This window comes from Leopardus geoffroyi, chromosome C1 (genome assembly GCF_018350155.1).
Source record: "Leopardus geoffroyi isolate Oge1 chromosome C1, O.geoffroyi_Oge1_pat1.0, whole genome shotgun sequence".
Taxonomy (NCBI): Eukaryota; Metazoa; Chordata; class Mammalia; order Carnivora; family Felidae; genus Leopardus; species Leopardus geoffroyi.
This window is the reverse complement of record NC_059328.1, coordinates 148,826,986-148,852,348: the sequence shown is the minus strand read 5'-3', so window position 1 is coordinate 148,852,348 and position 25,363 is coordinate 148,826,986. Positions and strand designations below refer to the sequence as shown.

The window sequence follows — 25,363 nt, the reverse complement described above, 5'->3', positions numbered from 1 at the left end:
TTCACACAGCAGGAGGAACTGTCCTTGATGAAAGTCAGAGCACTGAATGTGGCCCTGACCACTTAGGTGAAAGCAGGGCCTAGCACTCGCTGGTTCTACAAGCAGGCTTGTACTGGGACTGTGCATTTCCTGTCACAGATGCATGTGGGCACATAAGCTTATGGCCTCCCTGTGTGCATGCAACCAGAACGCAAAGCCACGTCATTTACAGCTCATGTGTCAACAATGTACAGGCAGAACAATGCAGACTGGACTAGGAGAACGTACTGGGGACAGAGCAGGGGACCTGGGCTAAGGCCAAAACTCTATCAATAACTTGCCCATTGGGGCAAGCTCTATACCTTCCATCCCTTTCATATCTGCAAAGAGGCCTTGCACAGGTGGCCTGGCGACCTCTCCAACTCTAACATGTCTATCATCTTCCCCACATAACAGAGTGTGGCTGTAGCTAAAACTGGAAGCCAGCTTTATGTTTTTCTGACCATGAACTTGATCTGACTCAGCTGTGATAATTCCCCTGACACAGTATCGTGGAAGGAAAAGAAAGTGAGAATTTCCTGAGAGGTGCCAACAGAGGGGAGTTCAAAAGAGGAAGGTGACAGGAGGGCTTCTCTCAGCCCCTTCTAACTAATTCTGAGTAGTCCACAGCTAGCCTGGACAAAGCACCTCACCAGCAGTAACCATCTAAGACAGTTCCCAGAAGACATTAACTTCAAAAAGCAGCCTCTCAAAGAATGCTGGAGGGAATGTGAAATCAATACAGCTTTTCTGGAAAGTGACTGGGCAGTATGTATCGAGATTCTTTAAAAATGCAGTCCATTTTGTTCAATAATTCCACTTCTGGGAACTTGCCACTCTTACGAGATTGGATATGTGTAAAAATTACTGGACAAAACATTCACATTAGGAGTTTTAGAGACCAGTTGCACAACAATGTGAATGTACTTAACACTATCGGACTGTACATTAAAAAATGGTTACAATGGTAAGTTTTGTTATGTGTATTTTACCGCAATTAATAATTTTGAATTCATAGGCATTTGACAGCAAGAACAAGCAAAATGTCTGGGCTTATGCTACAATTTAAAAAGACCTGGGGGCACTTCAGTGGCTCAGTCAGGTAAGCGTCTGACTCATGATCTCACGGTTTGTGAGTTCAAGCCCTGCACTGGGGAGCCTGCTTGGGAGTCTGTCTCTCCCTCTCTCTACCCCTCCCCTGCTCTCTCTCAAAAAAAAAAAAAAAAAAAAAAAAAAAAAAAAACCACAGTAACAAAGTAAATAAATAAATAAGCCTGAAAAAATAACAAATATCCAACAACTGGAAATTAGTTAAAAATCAATCATAGAGGGGCGTCTGGGTGGCTTAGTTGGTTGAGCATCCCCGACTTTGGCTCAGGTTATGATCTCGTGGTTCATGGGTTCGAGCCCTGCATTGGGCTTTCAGTGCTGACAGCTCAGAGCCTGGAGCCTGCTTCAGATTCTGTGAATCCCTCTCTCTCTGCTCCTCCCCCACCCCGCTCTGTCTGTCTGTCTCTCTCTCTCTGTGTCTCTCAATAAATAAAACATTAAATAAAACATATAAAAAAATTTTTAATCAATCATGGGATATTGAAACAATAGACATTAAATCTCAAGTTCTTCAAGCAAATTGGAAATTGTTCATGATATAATATTAAGCGAAAAAAAGCAGTGCGAGTGTGGTTTCAGGTCTAGATAGAATAGGTAAAAATAATTTTTTTAATAAAAACGCTAAGAGTAGTTCTGTTTCTACCCTGGGATCTCCAAATTTTCTACAAGAAACACTCTTAGAGGGTGAGGGCCTTGGCAGAGAATTAACTTACGGTCCAAGAATCAAAGGGTAGAATGACTTCCACTTTACAGGCTGTCAGCTTTGAGGTTTCTCCCTTAAAGAAACAGACAGCCAGAAGGATTTTCACAATTGCTACATCAGCTCTGTCAAGGGAGACAGAACTAGAACCGGAAGCAGCACAGGTGCAAACAGCCAGCACCCTCCAGTCTCCCCGTATAAGTGAGGATGAAAAAAGCAAGATCACCCACTTTCCACCATCTGCTGCTGTACCCCCATCACAGTATTTTAAAAGCTTGCTTCTCGTTCATGCCCTACCTTTTGAGTGTTTCATAATGGGCCCAAAGTGATCTGGGAAATATAATCCAACTATAAAGTAACTAATGATATTACTAATAAATAAACCACGGGAAATGGGCTTTGCTCTTCTCTGGAAGACAAAAGGATACATTACAAATATTAATGACTTCTTAGTCCAAAAAGGCTTGCAACCACCACAAGACTATAAGGGATACTGGTCCTTGTTTTCTTTAGCCACAATGTAGTTATCATTCAGGAAAAAAAAAAAAAAAAAAATTGCAACAATACTCAAAAACTGCAGCTTCAGACTAAATAATAGAAAAAATATAAATATATGGAGCAAGGTAGTAGGAGAGTAAATAATATTAACTAGCAATATAAGTGGAATGTAAGAAACTCAACAATGAAAAATGCAGGGTCACATTATTGCAAGGTTAATGAAACTCTCTGGCCCAGAGTTCCCAAGGCCCAGGAGCTAATCACCTATTGTATTAAAATACAAACTTTCATTAATACAGGCTATGCTGAGTGCCTATTACAGGGTTTTATAGTATTTGACCTTTGCCAAAATAGTTTCAGTCCCTGACAGTTTCTTGATTAGCATCAATTAGTAAAGAGTTTCTATCCAAACAAGTAAAACAGGTTTAGGTTTTCTTTCCTTCCTTCTTTCCTTCCTTCCTTTTTCTTTCTTTCTTTCTTTTTTTTTTTTTTTTTTTAATGTACCTTCTTGAGAGAGAGAGGGTCTTATCTTAAAAATGAGAACAGAAGTCATCAAGGTAATTTCAGAGCTAGGTCTGAAAGATGACAAGATTCTGAAGCATAGCCCACTAGTGCAGGCCTCAATACTTAGGGGTGTGGCACACACAATGTATTTACTGTATCATTAGCAACAGTGCGAGCTTTTTAAATATAAGGCTATTTTTTAATCCAGTGCACGTTCACAACCATATGTCAACTTATTTTTCAGGCAGGTAGAACAGTAGGTCTCTGGGTACTTTTCTAACAATATGGCTTGAACAGAAACCTGCCTGTGTTAGACACTGTAGAAAAACATTGTTTATTGTCTGATGTACTCTGAGTCACGCCATTTTTAAGCAAGCATCTCTGCCCTTAGCTTCCCTTTTGAATTAAAATTGCCAAGATAATGAAGCCAAATTACCACTGTGAGACACTAATTTGCTGCACAAATTTAGGCAACGCACAAGCATGGCTCCGTTAGAGGAGAATCTGCTTAGTGTATTAAATTTGGACCCAAAGCATCTAAATGGAGAGTATTTTCTTCAATCCATTAAAAAGCTGAATGTTGCAAAACTACTCTCTTCTATTCATAAGGCCTTGCGAAGAGTTTAGCAGAAATAAATTTTATTCCCATGGAGAAGAAACAAACTATAGGATATTTTCTCAACACTAAGGATATCAAATTTGGTCAGGACACAGGAGACCAGGGCTCGTCAGGGATTTCTGGCCAGTGAGCCTATAGACTCTGAGACACTTCTGGATAGCCATACTTCCCATGCTTGCCATGCCATTCATTGCTACCTAACATCCCACTAAAACCTCATAAAATAAACAAATTATAACTATATGAGGTGATAGATGTGTTAATTAACCTTAATGTAATCGTTTTGTAATATACACATGCATATTCAAAATCACTATGTTATACACATGAAACACACACAGTGTTATGGGTCAAGTGTATCTCCATAGAACTGGAAAGAAATCAAATTAAGAAAAATTAAAAAGAAGATTGAAGTTCCACTAAAACAAATCTTTAATTTGTTAATAATAAAATCCTATCTGAAATGCATATTCCCTAGTTTCTTAGGCATTCACCAGGCCTAAGGCCCAAGAAGCATCAATTCCTTTGCAGCAGCACAGGCTATATAGGAGGGCAAATTCTCCTAAAGGTCGTATCTCTGCACGTGGCACTTGCAAGTACTATTCCCTTAGGAATCCAGATAGGTTCAGAATTCTATTATCTGTTTTTTATAGATGAGGTATACTTAAAGAAGACATCGTGCCTGTCCATGCCCACCAGACACAGGATGCACATGAACACACTGATTCAAGGAAAAAGGGCAAATGACGTGGCTGATACAGAAAAAAGTATAACGCTATGTACAATTTGCATAGTCATTCCAATGGGGTAACCAGCAAGAAAGGCAGTGTGGGAACCAGGATTTGAAAGAAGAAGAGAAATCTGACAGAGATACAGTCGTAGGGAAAGGCAAAGAGAAAGAAGGACATTCCAGGAATTTCCCCAAATACTGATAAACAGGTCAAATTCCTTGGCACAGGAAATTGCTTCATACCAAAAAGGTTTCCAAGTTCCAGCTAATGACTGGATTGTAAACAATGTTGTCCAAAATAAGAAAGCTCTAGGACAATAAAAGATTTTGGACACTTACCAATTCATAGCATCATTTCTAACATTCAAAGCGTCAAGGTTTGTCCTCTTAATTTTGTCACCACACAAACTGCAAATATCCACTAAATGATTCAGAAATCATGCCTATCACATCTCAAATAATACAAACATTTAGGAAACCAGAAAAACAGATACCAATTTTATAGGCCCAGGACACAATGTAGACCAATCCCAAACACATTCATGGATAAATGAGAAGAATCCTTTCACTGGCATATGATTGATCAGTAAAGACCCCAAACTATCCTACCCTCAGAAAACAAATGCTCAGCAAACATGAAAGAAGATCAAAGAACTTTCATGATTGTGGGTATCAGCATTCTGGAAAGGCTTTCCTCACGTCTGATTCGTAACCTCTCAAAGTTAACTAACATTTATGTTTTCATTGGTAATGTTAAGTGCAAAAAGTTGGTAATGATGAAGGAAGCCAAAATACTTTAAACAAGTAATCCATGAGACCCTTGTTCCCACCCCTTTACAAATCTGAATTTTCACAAATTGTATATCTACTCAAATGCTGAGTGATGTAATCAAGGAAAGTATATCAGTATATAACACTTGGCAGTAATAAATGGACTGCTGTCAGATTACACTTGCCAAAATCCAAAATCTTTAAATGCACCACAATGAGTTTAGATTATAGCATTTCCTAATTCACCACCAAGAAAACAAGACCAATGATTAACATTAATACTGATAACAAGATCCTGAATCTTGGTAAAAGTCTAATCTAAGCAATCAAAATAGTTTGTATATAGGCTGAACTAAAGAAATAAGTCTAAATTCAAATCAAAACTTTGTTTTTTAGAGATTTTCTTCTTCCAGAAGTTACTGTAACAAAGAAAAAACCTCCCAGGAAATTTCTTACAAGCACTAGTTTTGCTTAATCTCAATACATGCCTTACATATATAACGAAGACAGTTAGGGTGCTGTTTTGTTGCTTACTTACCTGGGGATTTTTTATTTGATCTTGATTGCACTGAATGAGACTGTCGAGGCAGCAGAGGTGATGAAGGCAGAGACATTGAGACACCTTTGGCCAAGCTCACCCTGTAGGTGTCTTCTGCCACAGGAACGCTGCTCACAGACAAGTCACCACCATGGCCAGGGGGCAGGACTGGGGGAGAAGTCTCTGGACCAAAGTCACCTCCTGGAGTGAAGAGAAAAAACCATAAATTAGGTCATCCATCACAGGTAGATTAATTCCTAAGAACTACATCCTTAGAATATAATTCTCATATGTCACCTACGTATGTTGTTTTTTAATGTTTTCTTTTCTTCTACCACTCTTATAACTTTTTCTATGTGAGAGAAAATTCAAGTTTCACCACTCAAGTATCAATGAACTCTGCCTCATACACCATTCTGGACCATATCAACTGGCCCAGTTTCGCTCCTAACAATGGATCCAGAAAGCCATCAATCTCAGATTAGATTAAGGCCAAGTATGAATGATTCACAAGAAGCTGTTATTTCAGATTTCAGCTGAAGTAGGGGAGGGAGGTTATTGGTCTTACCCAAGTATCTTAGAGTAGAGTCAAACACCCAGATTCATTCCAGAACTCCGACTTCACTTCTCTCCAATAAAAGACTCCAAGAGAGGGTCTCTCTACTTCAACATTCCTCCCCAGCACTATATCTCTTCTCTCATTAGATCTACTCCATACTCCCCATGGCACAGGGTCCACCCTCCTCCAATTCGACCAGCCCAACCCTTAGTCATGAGACTAGAAATATGGCTTACTGATGAAGCTAGTTCTTCTTGGTGTTCAGCTTAAGAATAAACAAGCTTACTATTATGAAATCAGATATTCTAGGGTAAGCAGATCCAACAACAAAATACAGAGAATGCAATTACAGTATAGAGAGTACAAAAGGAAGGGAGTATGGTGGTGAGGATTAGCCTCTCTGAAAAAGATACAACTGGTCCTCAAGTATTCCGATAATAAGCTCTCCTCTTATTGTTCCTCCTCTACCCATTACTTTCCCCCCTCTAGTGTGTACTATGAAGCAACTGAGGACAGGTAAAGAGGGAAGGTAAATCATTACCCTGATGATTAACACATCTACAAGCTCTAATTTATATACAGAACTGGAAAGATATAGAAAATTTTCCATAAGCAAACTAGTCTTTCTGATAAATACTACCCAAATGGTCCTTATCAGGCCTTCCTGACTCTGAAAACTCAAGGCCTGGATTTGAATCAGAACTCAACTTGTGTAGATCTTTGTGCACAAGACTCAAAAGGGATGTGATCCAAACCATCAAGTTCAAATTGCATCGCTGTGCTTGTTTTTCATGTTAGGAGGCACGGTGAAATATGTAGTCACCCCCTCCACACACTGGGAGTTTGGGGGGTGGGGGTTAAAACTGGCAGACAGGCTCATGCTTGATCCTCAAAGGCAGCTCAAAACCAGTAGATCTGTGAACAGAAAAGCCGTGGGTCCCACAATGGATAAGTTGGCAACATCAGAAAGGTAATTTTAGTCACACCTGGGCCAGCTATGCTTGAAGGATTTTAACAAACTTGGACATTTAGTGATAAATCTTGAGTTTCCCAAGTGACTGGTATTTGAAGAAGAAAACAATTACCAGGAAACCTTCACCAGAATTTTCAAAACAAGGAGTATTCACACACAAATGTTCTGTCCCTGAGGGAAGGAAGCAAGAAGGAATTAGTGGAAATCTTTACATCCTAAATCTACGTGAACAGCGAAGTCACCCACTCTGGTCCTCCTATAACCTTCACTCACCCTGCTTTATGATGTGTACCGTGAGATACCACCAATTCCCAGGACCCAGGAGCTACTCTTACACCACTGTGGATAAAGCCAGAAATCTTTCTGAAACCACCTGTCCTTGAGGTCTTGAGCCAGGACATGAAGTTTCCCAGGTGCCTCTCCTTTGACTATCTGTCAATGAAAGAGATCTTAAGGCAGAGCTGGAGGTATACTGCAATGCCAGTGCCCACTGGGGCTAAGTGCCTCCCCGACTAAGGAGATTTCAGAAGATAGAGGAAAAGAGAGCTGTTTTCTCCGGTCCTATATCTGGTGCTCATGACCAGTCCCCACCACCACACTGGTCTCATCTAGGGAATGCAAGCAGGTGCTATGCCTACAAGAATGGTGCCTGGTCACCTGACTCCTGGCTATTTGGCAACGAAACTAGGAGATGTAGAACTTGGAAAGTGCTGAGGCCACAGCCCCAAGGGGTACATGCACAGGAGGTGCAGGGGACCTTGAAGAGGTTGTCCATGTGGTTTGAAAAGAGCTGCATTGCCCTGTGGCTGGCCCTTACACCATCCCAATCACCAAGGTGGTAGTCCAATGTCTAGATTGGCCTGATAGGAGCAGGCACTGTGACAAGGTATGGTCTTCCCTACTCATACAGAAATATTTCTAACCTTTACGATAAACAAAACAAAACAAAACCCAAACCAGACTTCAAGTCCCTTAATTTGGATGGGGACACAATATTAGGGAGAAAGGCATCTATTCTAACAACACCAGAAATAAAAAATAAGCTCCTTACTGAGAAAGGGTTTATTTTCTTAAATACTTCATATTCTCCAATGATACAAACAAAAGGGGGGAGTTAAGGATAAAAGAAAATTAAAGGGTTTCCTAATTATAAAATGTGCCCATAAACTTTGTTTATATCAAGCAAAGCAAATATTTTCATTAACTGCAAGTACGGTGGGGATGAGTTTCCAAAGCAGGCTGTAACCATGAGGACCTTCAGCCTTCTGAGCAGCTGCACTCTGACACTCTGATTTTATCTGGTCTGCAATAAAAAGGGACTTGGAGATGGGGCTCGGGAAGGAAGGGTTTCTATTTCAGGATTACTTGAACATCTTACTATATTATCATTCCCAAACATTTTCTGTTGGTTTGTCCTTCAGACACAAAGACCCCTAACTTCCAGTTTCCTTTTATTAGAAAGGCACAAAGCAGGGAGAGAAATTTTAGGTATGAACAGGCAGCATGAAACAAGTGGGGTGATTCAGCAGCTTAGAAGCTGGAGGCAGCATTCCGGAGCCTGGTGCTTTAACTACATGTAGGCAAAGGGGTTCAGGTCAAAGTAAATCTCGAGAGCATCACAAGGATGCAGACGACGCCAGGGGCAGAAAGTGAAAATCTCCTAAGGGTATCCACAAGAATTATACAATACTGGTTCTGGCAACAGGACACCAGAAATTCTCTGGTTGATTTAACATTCCACAGCAGATGCTTAAAGAGGTTTTAAGAAGAATTAAAAACATTTCACTGCAATAACCAGCACTGTGGACACATTTCCTTTAGCTCCAAATAGTTGGTGTCCTTTGAACTGTGACCTATTTTATTCCTACCTCAATTAAGTGATAAGATACACTTTGATCACCATTCCTGCTACTCCAGAAATGCCAGGCTATGTAGGATGACCATGTTATCAACCACCAATGATCTATCAGGTCCCCTCCTGTTCCACTGGCAGGTGTTTCCCATGAAACATTCATACACCACAGATACATGCATCCACCCCACCATGCTTTTAATCTCGGAGAGTATCTAGTTCAATCACATTGTTTCACAGACAGGAAACAATGGGACATAGGGGTTGAAATTGACAAGCAGGGGTCAAACACCTAGAATGACCTTCTCTCCCAATTCCTAAAACTGGCCAGCTCAGGCTCTAACACACTACCCCACACGTCTGAGGGGTGCCTAGATGGCTCAGTCGGCTGAGCACCTGACTTCGGTTCAGGTCATGATCTCACAATTTGTGAGTTTGAGCCCCGTGTTGGGCTCTGTGCTGACAGCTCAGAGCCTGGAGTCTGCTTTGGATTCTGTCTCCCTCTCTCTCTCTGCCCTTCGCCTGCTCTTGCTTGGTCTCTCTCTCAAAAATAAACAAACAAACAAAAAAAAAGACCTGTACTTTGAAAAAAAAAATGGAGGTACCCAAAACAGACACATTTTTAAGTAACAAGTCTATAAGGGGTCAGCACAGTTTTGCTTTTAAAGTTTAGGCTTTGCAGGTCACATACAGCCTCCAGCACATGCATGCACACACATGCACACACACGCACATACACATACACACACACACATACACACACACACACACCACAAACCCACACATACTTTTATTTTAAAATCACCACTTCTTTGAATTCCAAAAATAAAAGACCATAAATGGCATGGGGGTATAAGGTTCTTCCTATTTGTAATACATATAACTAAATATGTACATATGCACATATGTATAACACAAAGGAACTATAAGTCCCAGTCATAGTTTGCCAAGATAATGGAATTATCAAAGGGGATAAAGCCATCCAATAAGGCATTTTAAATTGGCAGAAATGGCTTTTGATAACACTTCTTTATTTTAAATTTTTTTTCTACTGTTATAGACTGTGAAAAGGGATTTAAGTTCATAATGGAAGAAAATGCAAATCTGGGAGATGATGAATGTTTAAAGGTGTCTATGCAGAATGGCAATGTCCAACATTACAGATTAAAGTAAATGGAGTGCAGGATTAGAGAAGGCTTAAAAAATGAGGGCAAAGAAGCCAGGGAGATGAAAGCAAAATCGCATTTCAGAAAGAGCAGACCTGAGAAAGGCAAGGGTGAGCTCAGACATTCAGGTAAATAGGTCTGCAGATGCAGAAAATAAGATTTCCATTTATTGTGCCATTGAAATCACTAGGTGGGGGGTGGGGAGGGTCAGGTGGAGGGGGGAGGATGGAAGCTCAGAATAGAAAGAAAGAATGTTCTGTTTATCCAGTTCCAGAAAACGGGACTTGTGCAGTACATTTAACTAGGGCATTAAATGTGTTAGGGCATCTTTTGTGCAGTCCCCGCCTGGGAGTGCATTAATGTTTCTTAAACATATTTTCCATCATAAGGTTTTATAACCACATAACTCATATATATTTACAGAAACCTAGAAAATTGGAAGATTTCCTCCCACAAGATCCAAGTATCATTTTGGGAGCCTTTGGAAGGCTCCCTCTGCAACCGAAAGCATTTTAAACCGTTTTATGTCTTATAGGATCTCCCCAAGTAACCAGCCAAAGCTACTGATTGTTAATGTACGTTTTCAAAAAGAGAGTCAAGATAAATGTATCCAAGAAAGCAATTTTCCAGAAGATTATTCACAGAGTCGTGACTAAGACTCAAACAATACTGTTAGGAGGCAACAAAGCAGCTAACTTCCACCCCCACTCCCCAGTACAGAAAAACCTGGTCAACAGGACAAGTTTATCCTTTTGTCTTCAAAAATCCACGAAGCAGATTCTACATGGAGATCAGTAAATACTATCCTCACAGTTTTATTCTCAATACTCAGTGGTTACAGAACCAGACATACTTCACCCTGACACAGACGATGAGGAAAGAGACTGGCATTTCCTCTCTTATTGTCAAAATTCTCCTTTAAGGCAGGTCCACCAGGCAAGAGTTTCTAAGCTTAAAGAATACAAGACCTCAGAAAAATTCCTACCCCCAAGCCCTAGAGGGGTGTATTTCAACACAGTAAGTGCCTTCTTTGACGTACTATGTGTTAGGACAGGGTTCGTTGGAGACACTTTATACCCATTATCTCATATCCTCACAACGACCTCATGAAGTGGGTGTTGTTTTTAATACTCCTCTGACAAGGAGTCTACCACACAGAAAGTACCCAGCATCTTGCCCAAGGACACCGACCAATGGCAGGGCTGACTCTGAATCCAGGCAGTCCAATCCAGAATCCATTCCACTACCCTGAAAAAAGGGTACTGAGCTATGCCTTTCAACATTACGTCATTTTGAATACTTAATAGGGAATGCCAAAAATAGTATATGTAGGTCTATGCACAGTACCAGGCCACTGTGAAAAGAAACCTGTTCCCTCATCTATTTTCACTTTTCGTGCAGGCTGGTTAATTAGCTCCACAGCACTCCTGGACCATTCCATTTGGGAGGCACCCGGGCTCAGATCATTAATTGTCTTTCAGTCAGTCACACCTTATGCTGTCACCATGCAAGCAAAGTGGATCTGAGTTAGATGTTTAGTAACCAAGCACCTTAAATAGTTTCTTCTCCTTTCCCTTTGCACTGTAAATTCATTTACCTCTTGCAGCATTGGGCCCTGCTCTCTCTGCCCAGGGTGGATGTGCTGAGTGTCATTCTCACCTCATCGAACCAAGAATGTGGCCACTCTATCCGGCCCAGAGGAAGAAGAAAGCAGTGGGCCGGCTGTGGTCAAAGCCGCCTGGTAGGATTCATCCTCAATCTACATGGAATCCGTTATTCTGTATTTCCTTGTCAGGTACACTCAGTACTCGGGTCCCTGAGTCCACTGGGCCTGCTGCTCCTGCACACGACTAAAGCTGTAGTGCCCAATCCCTGCACACAGGGAAACCTGAGCCCTTCCCAGCGAGGCTGTTGTAACTGGTCTGGGGTACGGTTCAGGCACTGACAGTTCTCCCCCAAGTGATTCTCAGGTGCAGCCAGGATTGAGAACCACTGAGGCAGAAAGGTGGTCAAAGACATCCAAAATGTTTATGCTCCTATTCCAAGACAGAGGTGGGAGAGATGAAAAGGGAAAGAAACTGGAGAACACCATACAGATGATTATAACACAATGTACATTCCTTGAGTGTGTGTATATGTGTATATGTGTGCCTATCTGTATACACATCTGTATATACACTATAAACTTATGTATATAAATCTGTGTAAACATACACAGTTGTACATGTGTGGGGTCTCTAGAAGGACACACAGGAACCAGCAGCAGTGGCCGACTCTGGGAAAGGGAAATGACCAGTTGGGAGCATGGATGAGAGGTGTATACTTTTATATGGTTTACATTTTATGTGCATATGTTTCCTGTAAATATTTTATATTTGCATCCCCTAGGATTGAGCCTTGTATGGACATGAAGATCTTAAGTCTAAATGGGCCACCCACCATGGCCTGACCTGGCAAGTGGATGAAATGAAGATCTGTTCCACAAAGATCATCCAAAGTGACCGTGTTTGGGGCTGACCGCTAGAGGAGCTTATGTTCTACTGACTGAAGTGGACGCAGTACAGGACCCCAAGGGTCCTGTACTTTTCTTTTCTTTTCTTTTCTCTGAAAAAGGTCTTCTCCTCTGAAGAAGGTCGGATTCTTGGTAGCACAGAACACACGTGCTCCCGTCATCGATGGGCTCTGTGCAGGCACATGTTTCATTTCTTTTCTGCCCACCCTGCATTCCGGCTCTCTTCCAGGTCCTGGGCGTCTCTGCTGCTGGTGGTGGAGTGTGGGCACACCTGTGGTTCCAGCACACACAGGATAATCCAGAGGTCTGCCAGGAAAAGGGCAGGAAGAGAGACAGGCTTGGCAGGGAGGTAAAGGGGATGGGGAGGAAGCAGAGGCTGAAAGGGCTAGGAATGAAACAGGCAGGACCAAGGACTATGGAAGTACAAGGAAGAGGGGGGACAGCCCATAGTACAGGGGGTGGGGTGATGGTAGGCTAAAGGTGGTAATTCCTGTTTCACTTAAAACATCTCCCAAGACCCTGATAAAATACTTGTAACTACAAAGTAAGAGGCAAGCTCATAAATGCAAAAAGCATATGGAAAGATAAGGGAGTGTCAGAAAAGGAAAGAACTTCCAATAATGTAAGGATAGTAACAGGGCATCTTTTGTTGTTATTGAAACAACCAGGGGCCTAAGCACACTTAGTCCACCAGGTCAGAGAGCTATCCAGGCCCTTTCCTGGGTATCTGCTCCTGTCTTTCCCTCACACCTACCAACAGGAACCAACAGATCAATCCATGTAGGTAAAACAGGGCTGACTAGGGGCACCCTGGTGGCTCCGCTGGTTAGGAGTCTGACTTTGGCTCAGGTCATGATCTCACCATTCATGAGTTTGAGCCCTGCGTCGGGCTCTGTGCTGACAGCTCAGAGCCTGGAGCCTGCTTCATATTCTGTGTGTGTCTCTCTCTGCTCCTCCCCAGCTCGTACTCTATGTCTCTCTCTTTCTCAAAAACAAAACAAACAAATCAAAATAAACAACAACAACAACAAAAAAAAACAGGGCTAACTATACCTTTTCTCTTTGATGAAAAGCCTCCCCTACAAACACCCCCAAAATAATAAATGATGGCAGAATGAGCAAACATATAGCTTATGAGAGAAAGGAAAAGAGTATCTTCTTGAAGACTCAAAAAAAAAAAAAAAAAAAAAGGCGGAGAAAAAAAATTCAGTGAATTGCATGGCACCCTCAGTAGAATACAGAATAATATGGCCTCTATACCCTTCATATGCTGTGTTATTTTGATTATTTCATCTATACACTAGATTCACACTAAAAATAAGGGAAGACAAGCAAGGAAATTTAAAAAGCAGTAACCAGATTTCGATCCACATTTCAGGCATAAAGAATAAAATTAACACTATAGAAAATCCACTCGGTGATCTTGAGGAAGTCTCCCCAGAATCAGAGGAGAAGGGCAAACATTTTAATGATGTGAGTAAAGATTATAGATATGAAAAACAAAAGGTGTTTTTGAGATGAAATGAGGACATGATATTTTAAAAACTAAAAACAAACAAATCTTGGGGCACCTGGGTGGCTCAGTGAGTTAAGTATCCGACTCTTAATTTCAGCTCAGCTCATGAGCTCACAGTTTGTGGGTTCGAGCCCTACACAGGGTTTCATGCTGCTAGTACAGAACCTGCTTGGGCTTCTCTCTCCCTCTCTCTGCCCCTCTCTGCTCATGTGTTCTTTCTCTTTCTCAAAATAAATAAATACACTTTAGAAAAAAAGAAAACAAACCCAACAGGGTACCTGGCAGGCTCAGTCAGTTAAGCATCCGACTTTGGCTCAGGTCATGATTTCATAGTTCTTGAGGTCAAGCCCTGCATAGGGCTTTCTGCTGTCAACACAGAGACGGCTTCAAATCCTCTGTCCCCCTCTCTCTCCGCCCCTCCCCTGCTTGTGTGCACACTCTCTTTCTCTCAAAAATAAACAAACATTTAAAAAATATCTTTTCTGAATTAAAGTATGCAGATAAAAAGAACCCACCATACCCCAGGCTGTTTCCCTGAAGGGACTGCACCTTGACTCATCTTGGCAAAACTAAGCTGATAATTTTTTCTTTATCACAAATATCCAGGTAAGGATATAGTTAAAAAAAAAAAAAAAAAAAGAAAAGAAAAGAAAAGAAAAGAAAAGAAAAGAAAAGAAAAGAAAGAAAGGAAAGGAAAAAGTAAAAAAAAAAAAAAAGTTTAATGGGCTACAAAACCACAGAGACTTTCAAAGGAACCAGAACCCAACTCCCCTCAGACTGCTTATCTTAGTTTCTCAGGCTGCTGTAACAGAGTACCATAAACTGGGTAGCTTAAACAGAAATTGAAGGCTTCAAGTCTACAATTTAAGGGTGTTGGGCAGAGCCAGGCTCTCTCTGAACACTCCAGGGGAGAATCTAGTCCAAGCCTTTCTTGGTTTCCAGTGTTGCTTGTTATCTTTAGCTTGTAGACACATCAATCTCTGCCTGTGTCATCACATGGCCTCCTCCCCTATGTCTGTGCTTCTTTTCTTCTAAGGACAGTCATAGTAAATTAGGGCCTACCCTAGCCCTATACAATCTCATTTTACCTCAATTATGTCTACAAAGACCCTACTTCCAAATAAGGTCACCTTCACAGGTATTGAGGGTTAGAACCTCAACATCTTTTGGCGGGGACAGAATTCAACCCACAACACTTCTCCTCTCCAACCAATACCAAAAAAACAGAAGTCAAAAGCAACACCCACAGAATTTGAGGGAGGGAATAGCAAGACCAAACCTTATAAAACTATACCAAGTTTTCCATTAAGTACAGTATCAACTAGAAAAAAAAAAAAAAATCAGAAACTCAAAGGCTCAGAAAATGCCCAGCCCATTTATCCTTCTTGAGAAAAAAAGTTACTTAAGAACCAAAATTAACTACTCAATACTAAGGACGTTATCATTAAAAACAAACAAACAAACAAAAAAAAAAAGACAAGACAAGAAAAAAGAAAAGAAAAGAAAAGAAAAAAAGGCAATAAATTCTAGCCCAAGCCCAGCCTCCAAACACCTCATTCAGCTGTCTCCCTCTTCTGCTTCCAGTCCCTGCTCATTCAGGAAATGTGTTTTTTTTTTTTTTTAATTTTTTTTAATGTTTTTTTTTTATTATTTTTAAGACAGAGAGAGACAGAGCATGAGTGGGGATGGGGCAGAGAGAGAGAGGGAGACACAGAATCTGAAACAGGCTCCAAGCTGTCAGCACAGAGCCCAACGCGGGGCTTGAACTCACAAACTGTGAGATCGTGACCTGAGCCGAAGTCAGACGCTCAACCGACTGAGCCACCCAGGCACCCCAGGAAATGTGGTTTTTGAACCATATCCTTCACCCCTTAGTGCAGAAACAATCTCTTACCTTATCTGGCAACCTCTTAAAACAATAATGCCCTGTGCCAGAACTTGCTAACAATGGCTAACATTTTTTGCATGGTTGTGACACTGGGCAGAGAAACCTCTCCCACACCACCGCCCCACCGTTTCCTAAACAAGCAGAGGAGTGCAGAACACCACAACAACCATTTTCATTGCCAAGGAACTGAAATTACGAAAAAGAAAGATTTGAGTTTACCATATGATCAACTTTAAAAAAAAAAAAACAAAGGGAGCAACATTTAAGCCAATATACACAATTTTGTATATGCTGTATACCAATGGGAAAAGAATATGCACAACCAAAAGCCAGAAGAAGGTTTGATAAAATGTTGATGGTTATTCTTAAGGGGGTGGAAGCAGCAATGGTTTTTCCCTTTTACATTTTTCGTTTGACATATCTTCTGACATTTTTATAATGAGAATGTTTTATTTTTTTTATTAAAAAAATTTTTTTTTCAACGTTTATTTATTTTTTTTGGGACAGAGAGAGACAGAGCATGAACGGGGGAGGGGCAGAGAGAGGGAGACACAGAATCGGAAACAGGCTCCAGGCTCTGAGCCATCAGCCCAGAGCCTGACGCGGGGCTCGAACTCACGGACCGCGAGATCGTGACCTGGCTGAAGTAGGATGCTTAACCGACTGCACCACCCAGGTGCCCCAGAGAATGTTTTATAAGAAAACACACTTGGAGCTCCTGGGTGGCTCAGTCAATTGACTGTCTGACTTCGGCCCAGGTCATGATCTCACGGTCTGCAGGTTCGAGCCCCACACCAGGCTCTGTGCTGACAGCTTGGAGTCTGTGGAGCCTGCTTCAGATTCTGTGTCTCCCTCTCTCTCTGCCCTGCCCTATGCTCTCTCTCTCTCTCTCAAAAATAAACACTAAAAAAGATTTTTTAAAAAAAGAAAAAGAAAACACAATTTATTTTCCATCAAACATTTATTTGAAACATAAATTTGTACCTATCTCTTTCTCCTTCTGGAGGTTTCCCAGTAAGCCCCTGCTGGATACCTGCCAAGTTATTGCTCTTATGAATACCCTTCCCCAGGAACAGAGACTCACTTTTCCCTTATCCATGCACCTCTAACGATGCCTACTCAACCACCTGGCTCAGACTTGCCCTTGTCCATGTAGCTTAAACTGTCTATGGTCCTCTTTTCCCCAGATCTTACAGACATCAAAAAGTCTTCCTTATTGGTTGATCTCACAGGGAAGGTCTGTTCTGGCTGTATTCTATGGTCATTGTGCAGTCCAAGATCCAGTTCCTTGTTCTATATACTTCAAAGTACTTAATAGAACCTCACTGTCCCAGCTCTGTCTACACTCTGATTTCTCTGCTTACAACCTCCAATCTCCAACCAAACTTCTCTTAACATTAAACTTTCTCAAAAACAATACCCTGAATATGACTTCTTATAACATAGAAAACTCCACTTTTTCTGTAGATCTTGAGTGTGATGTGAGGAAGAATGACAGTAGGATCACTGTGCTGCATGTCTCACATCAATGTGAATGGTGCCTTGGAACTGCAAGGAGGCAACCCTGAGGACTGCAGCTACCCATTGAATATCCAACTCCTCAAGCTATTCTCCATCTCAATTACACGCTTAGCCCCACTATGACTGCTGGAGCTCACTTACCCTGGAATTTCACATTGCAGGAAGTACCCAAGTAACACGTCAGGATTTACAGAGAGTTCTCTGCTCTAACTAGATATACATGTTCATCAAATGTAACTGTCCTAATAATAATGAGGGTGATTAAGTTAGCAGTAAAGGCCCTACTTTGTGTACCAGACATCTTGCTAAGCACTGTATACACGTTAGCTTATTTATTCATCCTATTCCATTTGGTGGCATTGCTCCTGGGCTATAGCTGAGAAAACTATTGCTTAGGGAGCCTACTAAGTGAGCTACCTAGGGCCCCAGAGCCTGTATGTGCTACATGTGGACTTGAACCCAGGCAGTCTGACCCACAGAGTTCTGCATCATGGCTTTACACTGGCCTGCTTCTGTGTACACCATGGATCTCCTAGCCAAGGTGTGTACCAAGCATGGAATGCTTTTCAGTGCTTAAGAAATTCTGACTGTCATCCACAGATAATTTAGCAAGTCATGTTTCCCTGAATGATAATCACCAGGAACATTCTGTCATATTGGACACGATGACATTTTGGGGGTGGAAAAGTAAGTGGAGGGAAAAAGACTTTTAGAACAATACCATAACCAGCACACCACCCCCTCACTGACTACTCAAATCCAAACCCTGGCAGGCCCATCAGCAATACTCCTGCCAACAGGCCTTGTTACAAGAGAAAGGAAGGAGAAGAGGGAGCTGCCACCATTTATCTCATTTCAACTCCTTACAAGGAAAATGGGATCTATAAACATTTGGGGGGAAATGCCTCCAAGTTTCTAGGCAGCCCTGAAAATTTCTTCCCTACAAAAACACGTTAAAAATGCAATGTAACCAATTCAGCACACATCCTAGAAAAAAGCAGACTAAATCAATTGTGTACATGTGGCTGTTTAACAAGATCCTTTTCAGGCCTGTACTGCGGGGCAGGGAGTGGGAGAATGAGAAGACATTTTCTGCATCTGTTATTTTATTTGCTATATTCCTGCTTCACCAGCACCACCAGCACCACAAATTGGGGCAGGGGAGGGGGGGTGTTGCGGGGGGGGGGGGGGAGCATCACTCAGTTTCGGAAAAAAAAAGCAGCCTCAATGACATGTCTGGTACAATATCTTAGCAACAATGTCAATATTGTCTCACCACAGCTAACCATATTCACATTCCACTCTAATCATGATTTCTCGACTATAAAATGGAATGTGAGCTACTCCATTCATTCTCTGAGCACTGCACTGGGAAACACAGCCCTCTAACAACTTCCATTAAGCTGCATGTAAATTAAATATCAAAATTACATTCAATAGCTATTACTTCCTGTGTATGTAACTTCGAAGCATGAGAATAAGCAAATATTGATGAGGCATCGACATAAACACAAGACCCAAATAAAATATAACTAACAAATTAATTTGATGAAATCCTGTCCCTGGTTATTTCTGGAATGGAACCCTTATCACTCACCTGCTTGTAGACCTGTATTTCCAATTCATCTTTAGAGGGCTGCCAAGAATGGGGTTGATTAGATAATGGGGAAGTTCCTTCTCCCAAGACTTTTCAAAGTCATACACACACACACACACACTTCTGCCATGGCTGGCTGGGGGTGGCCCTGCACAGACTCAGAAACAAGCAGCATCCTAGTGGCTCTCAAACCTGGCTAACCATTCAAAAGCCATTATAGGGGCACCTGGGTGGCTCAGTCGATTAAGCATCTGACTCTTGATTTCAGCTCAGGTCATGATCTCATGATTCATGGGATCGGGCCCCACGTCGGGCTCTGTGCTGACAGCATGGAGTCTGCTTGAGGTTCTCTCTGCCCCTCCCCACTCACACACATGTGCACACACACTCTCTCTCAAAATAAATAAATAAACTTAAAAAAATTACAAATACAGATGCTCGGGTCCCACCACTGAGGAGTGATTCGATACGCAGGATGGGAATTTAACTCACAAATGCCTCCAGTGAATCAGCCACGTTTGGCAATTAATGCACTAGACAATTATACTAGAGCACACTCTTATAAAGGCAAGGCGAACACCAAATCATGCAGGCACTACACCTTTGAGTGCACACACATCTTCTCTTGGCAGATAAAGAGGCTTCTGGTGGTGGGTCCTTGTGTTTGGGGCTCATATCCTTTCCCCCTTCCCTGTCCTAGCCAGCACATGCCATCTCAGACTATTTACAGCAACTGCCCTCACAGCACTTCGCTAAGGCCAGGCCCATCACCACAGCTCTCCTCCATCTGCACCAGATGAAACAGCCAGGGCTGTGTCTGCCACACAGGCAAAGAAACAAAAATATCCAAGAGGCTGCCACTTATTAAATGCTAAAGGAGGAGATTAAGGGGTGGGGGGAAAAAAGAACCAGAATGATACAGAAAGTACCATCAATTACAATAAGAGCAAGCCTAAAATGCTCACTATGGTCCAGGCACTGTTCTAAGCCCTTTAACTCACTGGATCATCAGAAAAACCAACACCCCTAGAAGACAGATACTGTTGTTATCTCCATTTTGCAGATTTTAAAACAGAACTGAACTTAGGCAACCTGGCTACTATACGAAAGAGAACACAGTCCTTGGAGACAAACTGGGTTCGAATCTTGGCTCTGCCACTTAGTAACTGCACGGTCTTAAATCAGCTCTTTAAGCTCTACTTAATACGCCATCCATGATATGGCATAACTGTTTATAAGCATTTAGCACACTGTCTGATACATAATAAGTACTCAAAGAGCAACTTTTATCAGTGCCACCATATCCTCTCCCAGGGGATTCACTTCCTAGTTTCTTTAATATATTTGAGGAAGAAAAAGAGGTATTGCACCCCTCCCTCACAACACTTGGGTATCAAAAACTCCTGACATAAGTTTAAATATTCATATGAGTGTATTTTATTTTCTCACTTAATGGGCATTTCCCCCAAACCAAGAATACCATGTGGTTAAAAACAAAACAAATTCCCCACATCACCAATATTACTGTGCCAGAAGTTAAAACAAACAAAACAAAACAACACAGCGTCATCTAACCTTTACAATTAGTATATGACAGACGATTACCTTCATTTTACAGGCAAGGAAACAGAGCTTCAGAAAAGTGAAACACTTGTTCACAGAGAGCTAGTAGCTACATTAAACCAGAACTCCAAGTTTCCTGAAGCCAAAGCAGCAGAGCGTTGTTCTTCTTGGAGACGCCGCTTCCACAAAGCACAAGGGATTTGAAGTACAGTTTGCGGAGTCCAATAACCATGGAAACAATTTAATGGATAAAGGGGGGAAAACTCGAGAACCTCTAATCTTAACAATCTTAGAGCTAAGGATGTAGCTTTAAAAGGTTTAATCAGATTAGCGCATCAAAACTCTCACACAAAGCAGGGGAAGAGAGAGAGCTGACCTCCCTGAAATAATGATGTGTAAACCTCTCAGTCAGTTTTCAACACTGAACTTACAGAATTAAAACAAAAGCCTTCACTTAATCCTACCAAAAACGAAGGATGACTTGTATGAATCCTTTTAGGGTTTATAGTTCAAAATTAAACAGGACATGTGTGACTTGCTTAGAGCTCCAGCTGGTAAACAATTAATGGTTCACCACTTACCAAATTTTAAAACAAATTTAAAACAGTAAACCCAACAGAAAAATAGGTAAACATACAGGCAAGAGAGAAAAAAACTTAAATCTTTATGACAAATACTCATATAACATATACTATATGTCAAGCACGGATTTAAGCCCTTTATAAATATTAACTCATTTAATTCTCATAAGTGACCCAGGAAGCACAGAAAGGTTAAGTAATTTGCTCATGTTCACACAGCTCGCAAACTATGGAGCTAGGATACAAATCCAGGCAGTAGGATTTCAAACAGCCAATAAATAGAAAAATGTGTATGAATTCATTCTGAAGAACTGCATAATTAAAACAATGAGATACAATTTTTGCCTATCACACTGCAAAGATGAAATAATTTGATTATAACCCATGTTAGTAAGTGTATAAAGAGACATTTTCATATATTGAAAGTGGAACTATACATTTTTATTTGACAGATTTTTTTTAAGTTTATTTATTTTGAGGGAGGTGGAGCATAATGAGAGGGAGAGAGAGATACCCAAGCTGGGCTCCACACCAAGCCTAGATGATCTCATGATGGTGAGATCATGACCTGAGCCAAAACCAAGAGTTGGACACTTAACCAATTGAGCCAGCCAGGAGTCTCACAAGTGGAGTTGTAAATTTAATGCCATCTTTTTGAAGGGCAATTTGACAAAAATCTAGGAAGTTTATAAATGAACAAACTTGTTAGCTTTTTCTTATAGTTATTTTTATGAAAGCGCAGGCAGGTATGTACAAGGAAGTTCAGTCTAGTACTAATGATAATGATGACAACAAAAGAGATACAACCGTCAACAGGGGAATAAAGAAACCACAGGCGGGGCGCCTGGGTGGCGCAGTCGGTTAAGCGTCCGACTTCAGCCAGGTCACGATCTCGCGGTCCGGGAGTTCGAGCCCCGCGTCAGGCTCTGGGCTGATGGCTCAGAGCCTGGAGCCTGTTTCCGATTCTGTGTCTCCCTCTCTCTCTGCCCCTCCCCTGTTCATGCTCTGTCTCTCTCTGTCCCAAAAATAAATAAACGCTGAAAAAAAAAAAAAAAAAGTTAAAAAAAAAGAAACCACAGGCTACCTGTCCAATAAATACTGAGCAACTTTTAAAAAGCCTATATATTAGTGTGTGCTAATATGAAAAAGGTCTAAAAACACAACCAACAAATTTGCAAAATAAAACACTGTAAAGTCTGGATTTTCTTAAGGATCTACACATGTACATATGTGTGTACATATACACATATATGCATAGAAAATACTTAGAAAAATAAAATAAACTATGAATGTTAACTGCCTTTAGGGAGTACAAAGGAAAAAGCAGAGAAGAAATAGGAATGCTGTCTATTTCTAATACCATTGTATAGCTTTTTAAAAAATAATTGCATTATATTTAACTATTACATTTACGGTATTTTAATGGCTTTACAAAAACTAAATAGGGCTGATTTGTAACGGTCTCAAAGACACCAAGCAGAAATGGTCCTTTAGATAAAGAAAAAGAAGACATATCACTCACAGTTACTGGGTCTAGATAAAGACCACGTAAGAAACTCAGAAATAATCCTTTGGGGCTGGGGCAGGGTGGAAATCAAAATAATCCCTGTAGAGAGAAATTATAAATATATAGGAAATCTATCTTCTATCTCAGGGACAGGTTTTCTATTTATTCAGTGCTAGAAACAAAAATAATGCAGCTAGCCAGAGACATAGAAACTGAACTAGTCTGGAGTCAGAAACTACACTTGGACTCCATGTTTGTTTTAACTAGCTATATAATGCTGGGCAGTTGCTCAGTGCCTCTTTTCCAAATATTCCTCAAAAAAATGAAGACTGAATTTCTTAAGACTCCTCTAGATCTAAATCCTTTCATTATTTTACCTTAGTTTGAAAAAGAATCCCTACACATAACAATCTAAGATTTGAGCCATGGATAAAAACTTTTACACTTGAGAATACAGCAATTTACTAAAGAGATGCTAATTATCTGGAACTATCCCTGCCTGCTGTTAGCACCTCACCGGGAGTCCAGCTTCGGGCACCTCCAGGTGGTAGGAGGTATTTAGACTTTTTGACTGTGCACAGAGACAGAATGCTATCAAGTACTGTGAAAAACTTGATGATTCATTTTGAGTTGGTTTTATGCTTTTATTTTGGTTTCTCTATAAATTTATTAAATAGAGCCAATCAGACTAACATATCTCCAGCCTCAGCACAAACTGAAACTTCAACAATGCAGGGGACACTTCTACCAATGGAACACAGGCAAGTTTTAGTAAGTTCAATAAAAATTCTTCGGTGAGTGACTTTATAAAGAAACCCCAGGGGCGCCTGGGCGGCTCAGTCGGTTAAGCATCCGACTTCACCTCAGGTCACGATCTCGTGGTCCGTGGGTTCGAGCCCCGCGTCGGGCTCTGGGCTGATGGCTCGGAGCCTGGAGCCTGCTTCCGATTCTGTGTCTCCCTCTCTCTCTGCCCCTCCCCCATTCATGCTCTGTCTCTCTCTGTCTCAAAAATAAATAAAGGTTAAAAAAAAAAAAATTAAAAAAAAAGAAACCCCATTCTGACATACCAGGGGCCATACTAGGAAAAGGGAAGAACCAGAATGAAGAGCCTCTCACATTCCCAACAGATAAAAAAAATAAACAGTTGATTCTTGAACAACACGGATTTGAACTGCATGGGTCCACTTAAGTGCAGATTTTTTTTTTCAGTAAATACAGTACAATATTATAAATATTGTAAAATTTTCAGTAAATACAGTACAGATTTTTTTCAGTAAATACAGTACAATATTGTAAATATTTTCTCTTCTTTATGATTTTAACCTTTTTTTCTCTAGCTTATTGTTTTTTAAGAATACAGTAATAAATATACAAAATGTGTTAATGTTTATGTTATCAGGAAGTCTGGTCAAAAACAGACTATTAATTAAGTTTTGGGGAGTCAAAAGTTATACTCGAATTTTTGACTGTGGTAGGGAGGGAGGTGGAGGGTTGGTGTCTCTAACCCCCATGTTGTTCAAGAGTCAACTAGACACGGGCATAAAAAGACAATAAAGAGAAAATATAAATGGGCACTAAATACTTAAGAGGTCTACCAATCTAAAAAAAGAAAAAGCTAATTAAAAGCAAATAACATGTTTTAAGTTATAAAATTGGCAAAGATTGTTAAAACCTACAAATACCCAATACTAGTAAGAGTCACGCAAGCAGGCACATGCACATACTGCTTACACAGGTGGCAATCAATACAATCCTCCTGGAAAACAATTTGGCAAGAGGTACGACCAGCTTCTGAAAAGTTTGCTTACTTGCACTATTAATTCCTTGCCTAGAAACATTCTACTAAAATAATCAGAGATTTGTATACAGATACCTATTTTCCAGACGTTGTTTCTGTTTTGTTTTCAATGAATGAGAAAAGCACATACCCAAGCAAAATCATGGTATATGAGTTCAATAAAATATTAGGCATTGATCAAAGACTAATGGCATTGGAGAGGTAAGGCAAAAGACAAAGAATATCCTGGGTTTTTTTCTTTATTCTTATTAGTATTTTCCAAATTTTTTACAATAAACACATGCTATATTGGGCATAGATTCAAAGACCTATATTTGTTTTCACTACCAAAATGTATGTTAACAGTCGATGGCATCTTAAAAATCACTATCAGCCAAGCAGTGATTGTAATGTGGAGGCCACTGACCACAAACCTAGGGTGACTAGACAATTTTAAGCCTTTCCAGGTTTCAGTCAACAAAGCACTTAAGATCAACCGTGGAATGAAGAAGAACCCTAGATTTTATCTGAAAACTTTCCATTAAAATCTCCTTTGGAGATCATGAAAGGATAGTATCAAATATGCAGAATGAAGATCTTCAGCTTGGAAGAAAGCCGTGGAGAATATAGTAACCGACTCAAAAAATACTCTATCATTAATGCTCTCAAAGGCAGATAAGATAATGTAGTGTGTAGAAAAATGGATGGTGACAACTAGGTTAAAAAAAAAATAAGGACTTACAAAAATAAGGCTCTGAATATAAATTAGAAATGCCTTAACCAACCTATTTATATTTTCTTTCAGTTTTATGAAAAAGGTTAAGATATGTAAAAATAACTCTCTGAAAAAGGGAAAACTTAAG

General features: G+C 40.6%; 1 protein-coding gene across 12 annotated transcripts in view; it reads right to left on the bottom strand.

The window, feature by feature from the left end:
* TANC1 (tetratricopeptide repeat, ankyrin repeat and coiled-coil containing 1) overlaps positions 1-25,363 on the bottom strand; it is a 240,851-nt gene that overhangs the window by 126,881 nt on the left and 88,607 nt on the right. For all 12 annotated transcript variants that reach the window (XM_045479928.1, XM_045479934.1, XM_045479929.1 and 9 more), the window contains one exon: positions 5,489-5,689. In XM_045479928.1, coding sequence (XP_045335884.1) covers positions 5,489-5,689 — 201 coding nt within the window. The remainder of the gene's footprint in view (positions 1-5,488; positions 5,690-25,363) is intronic.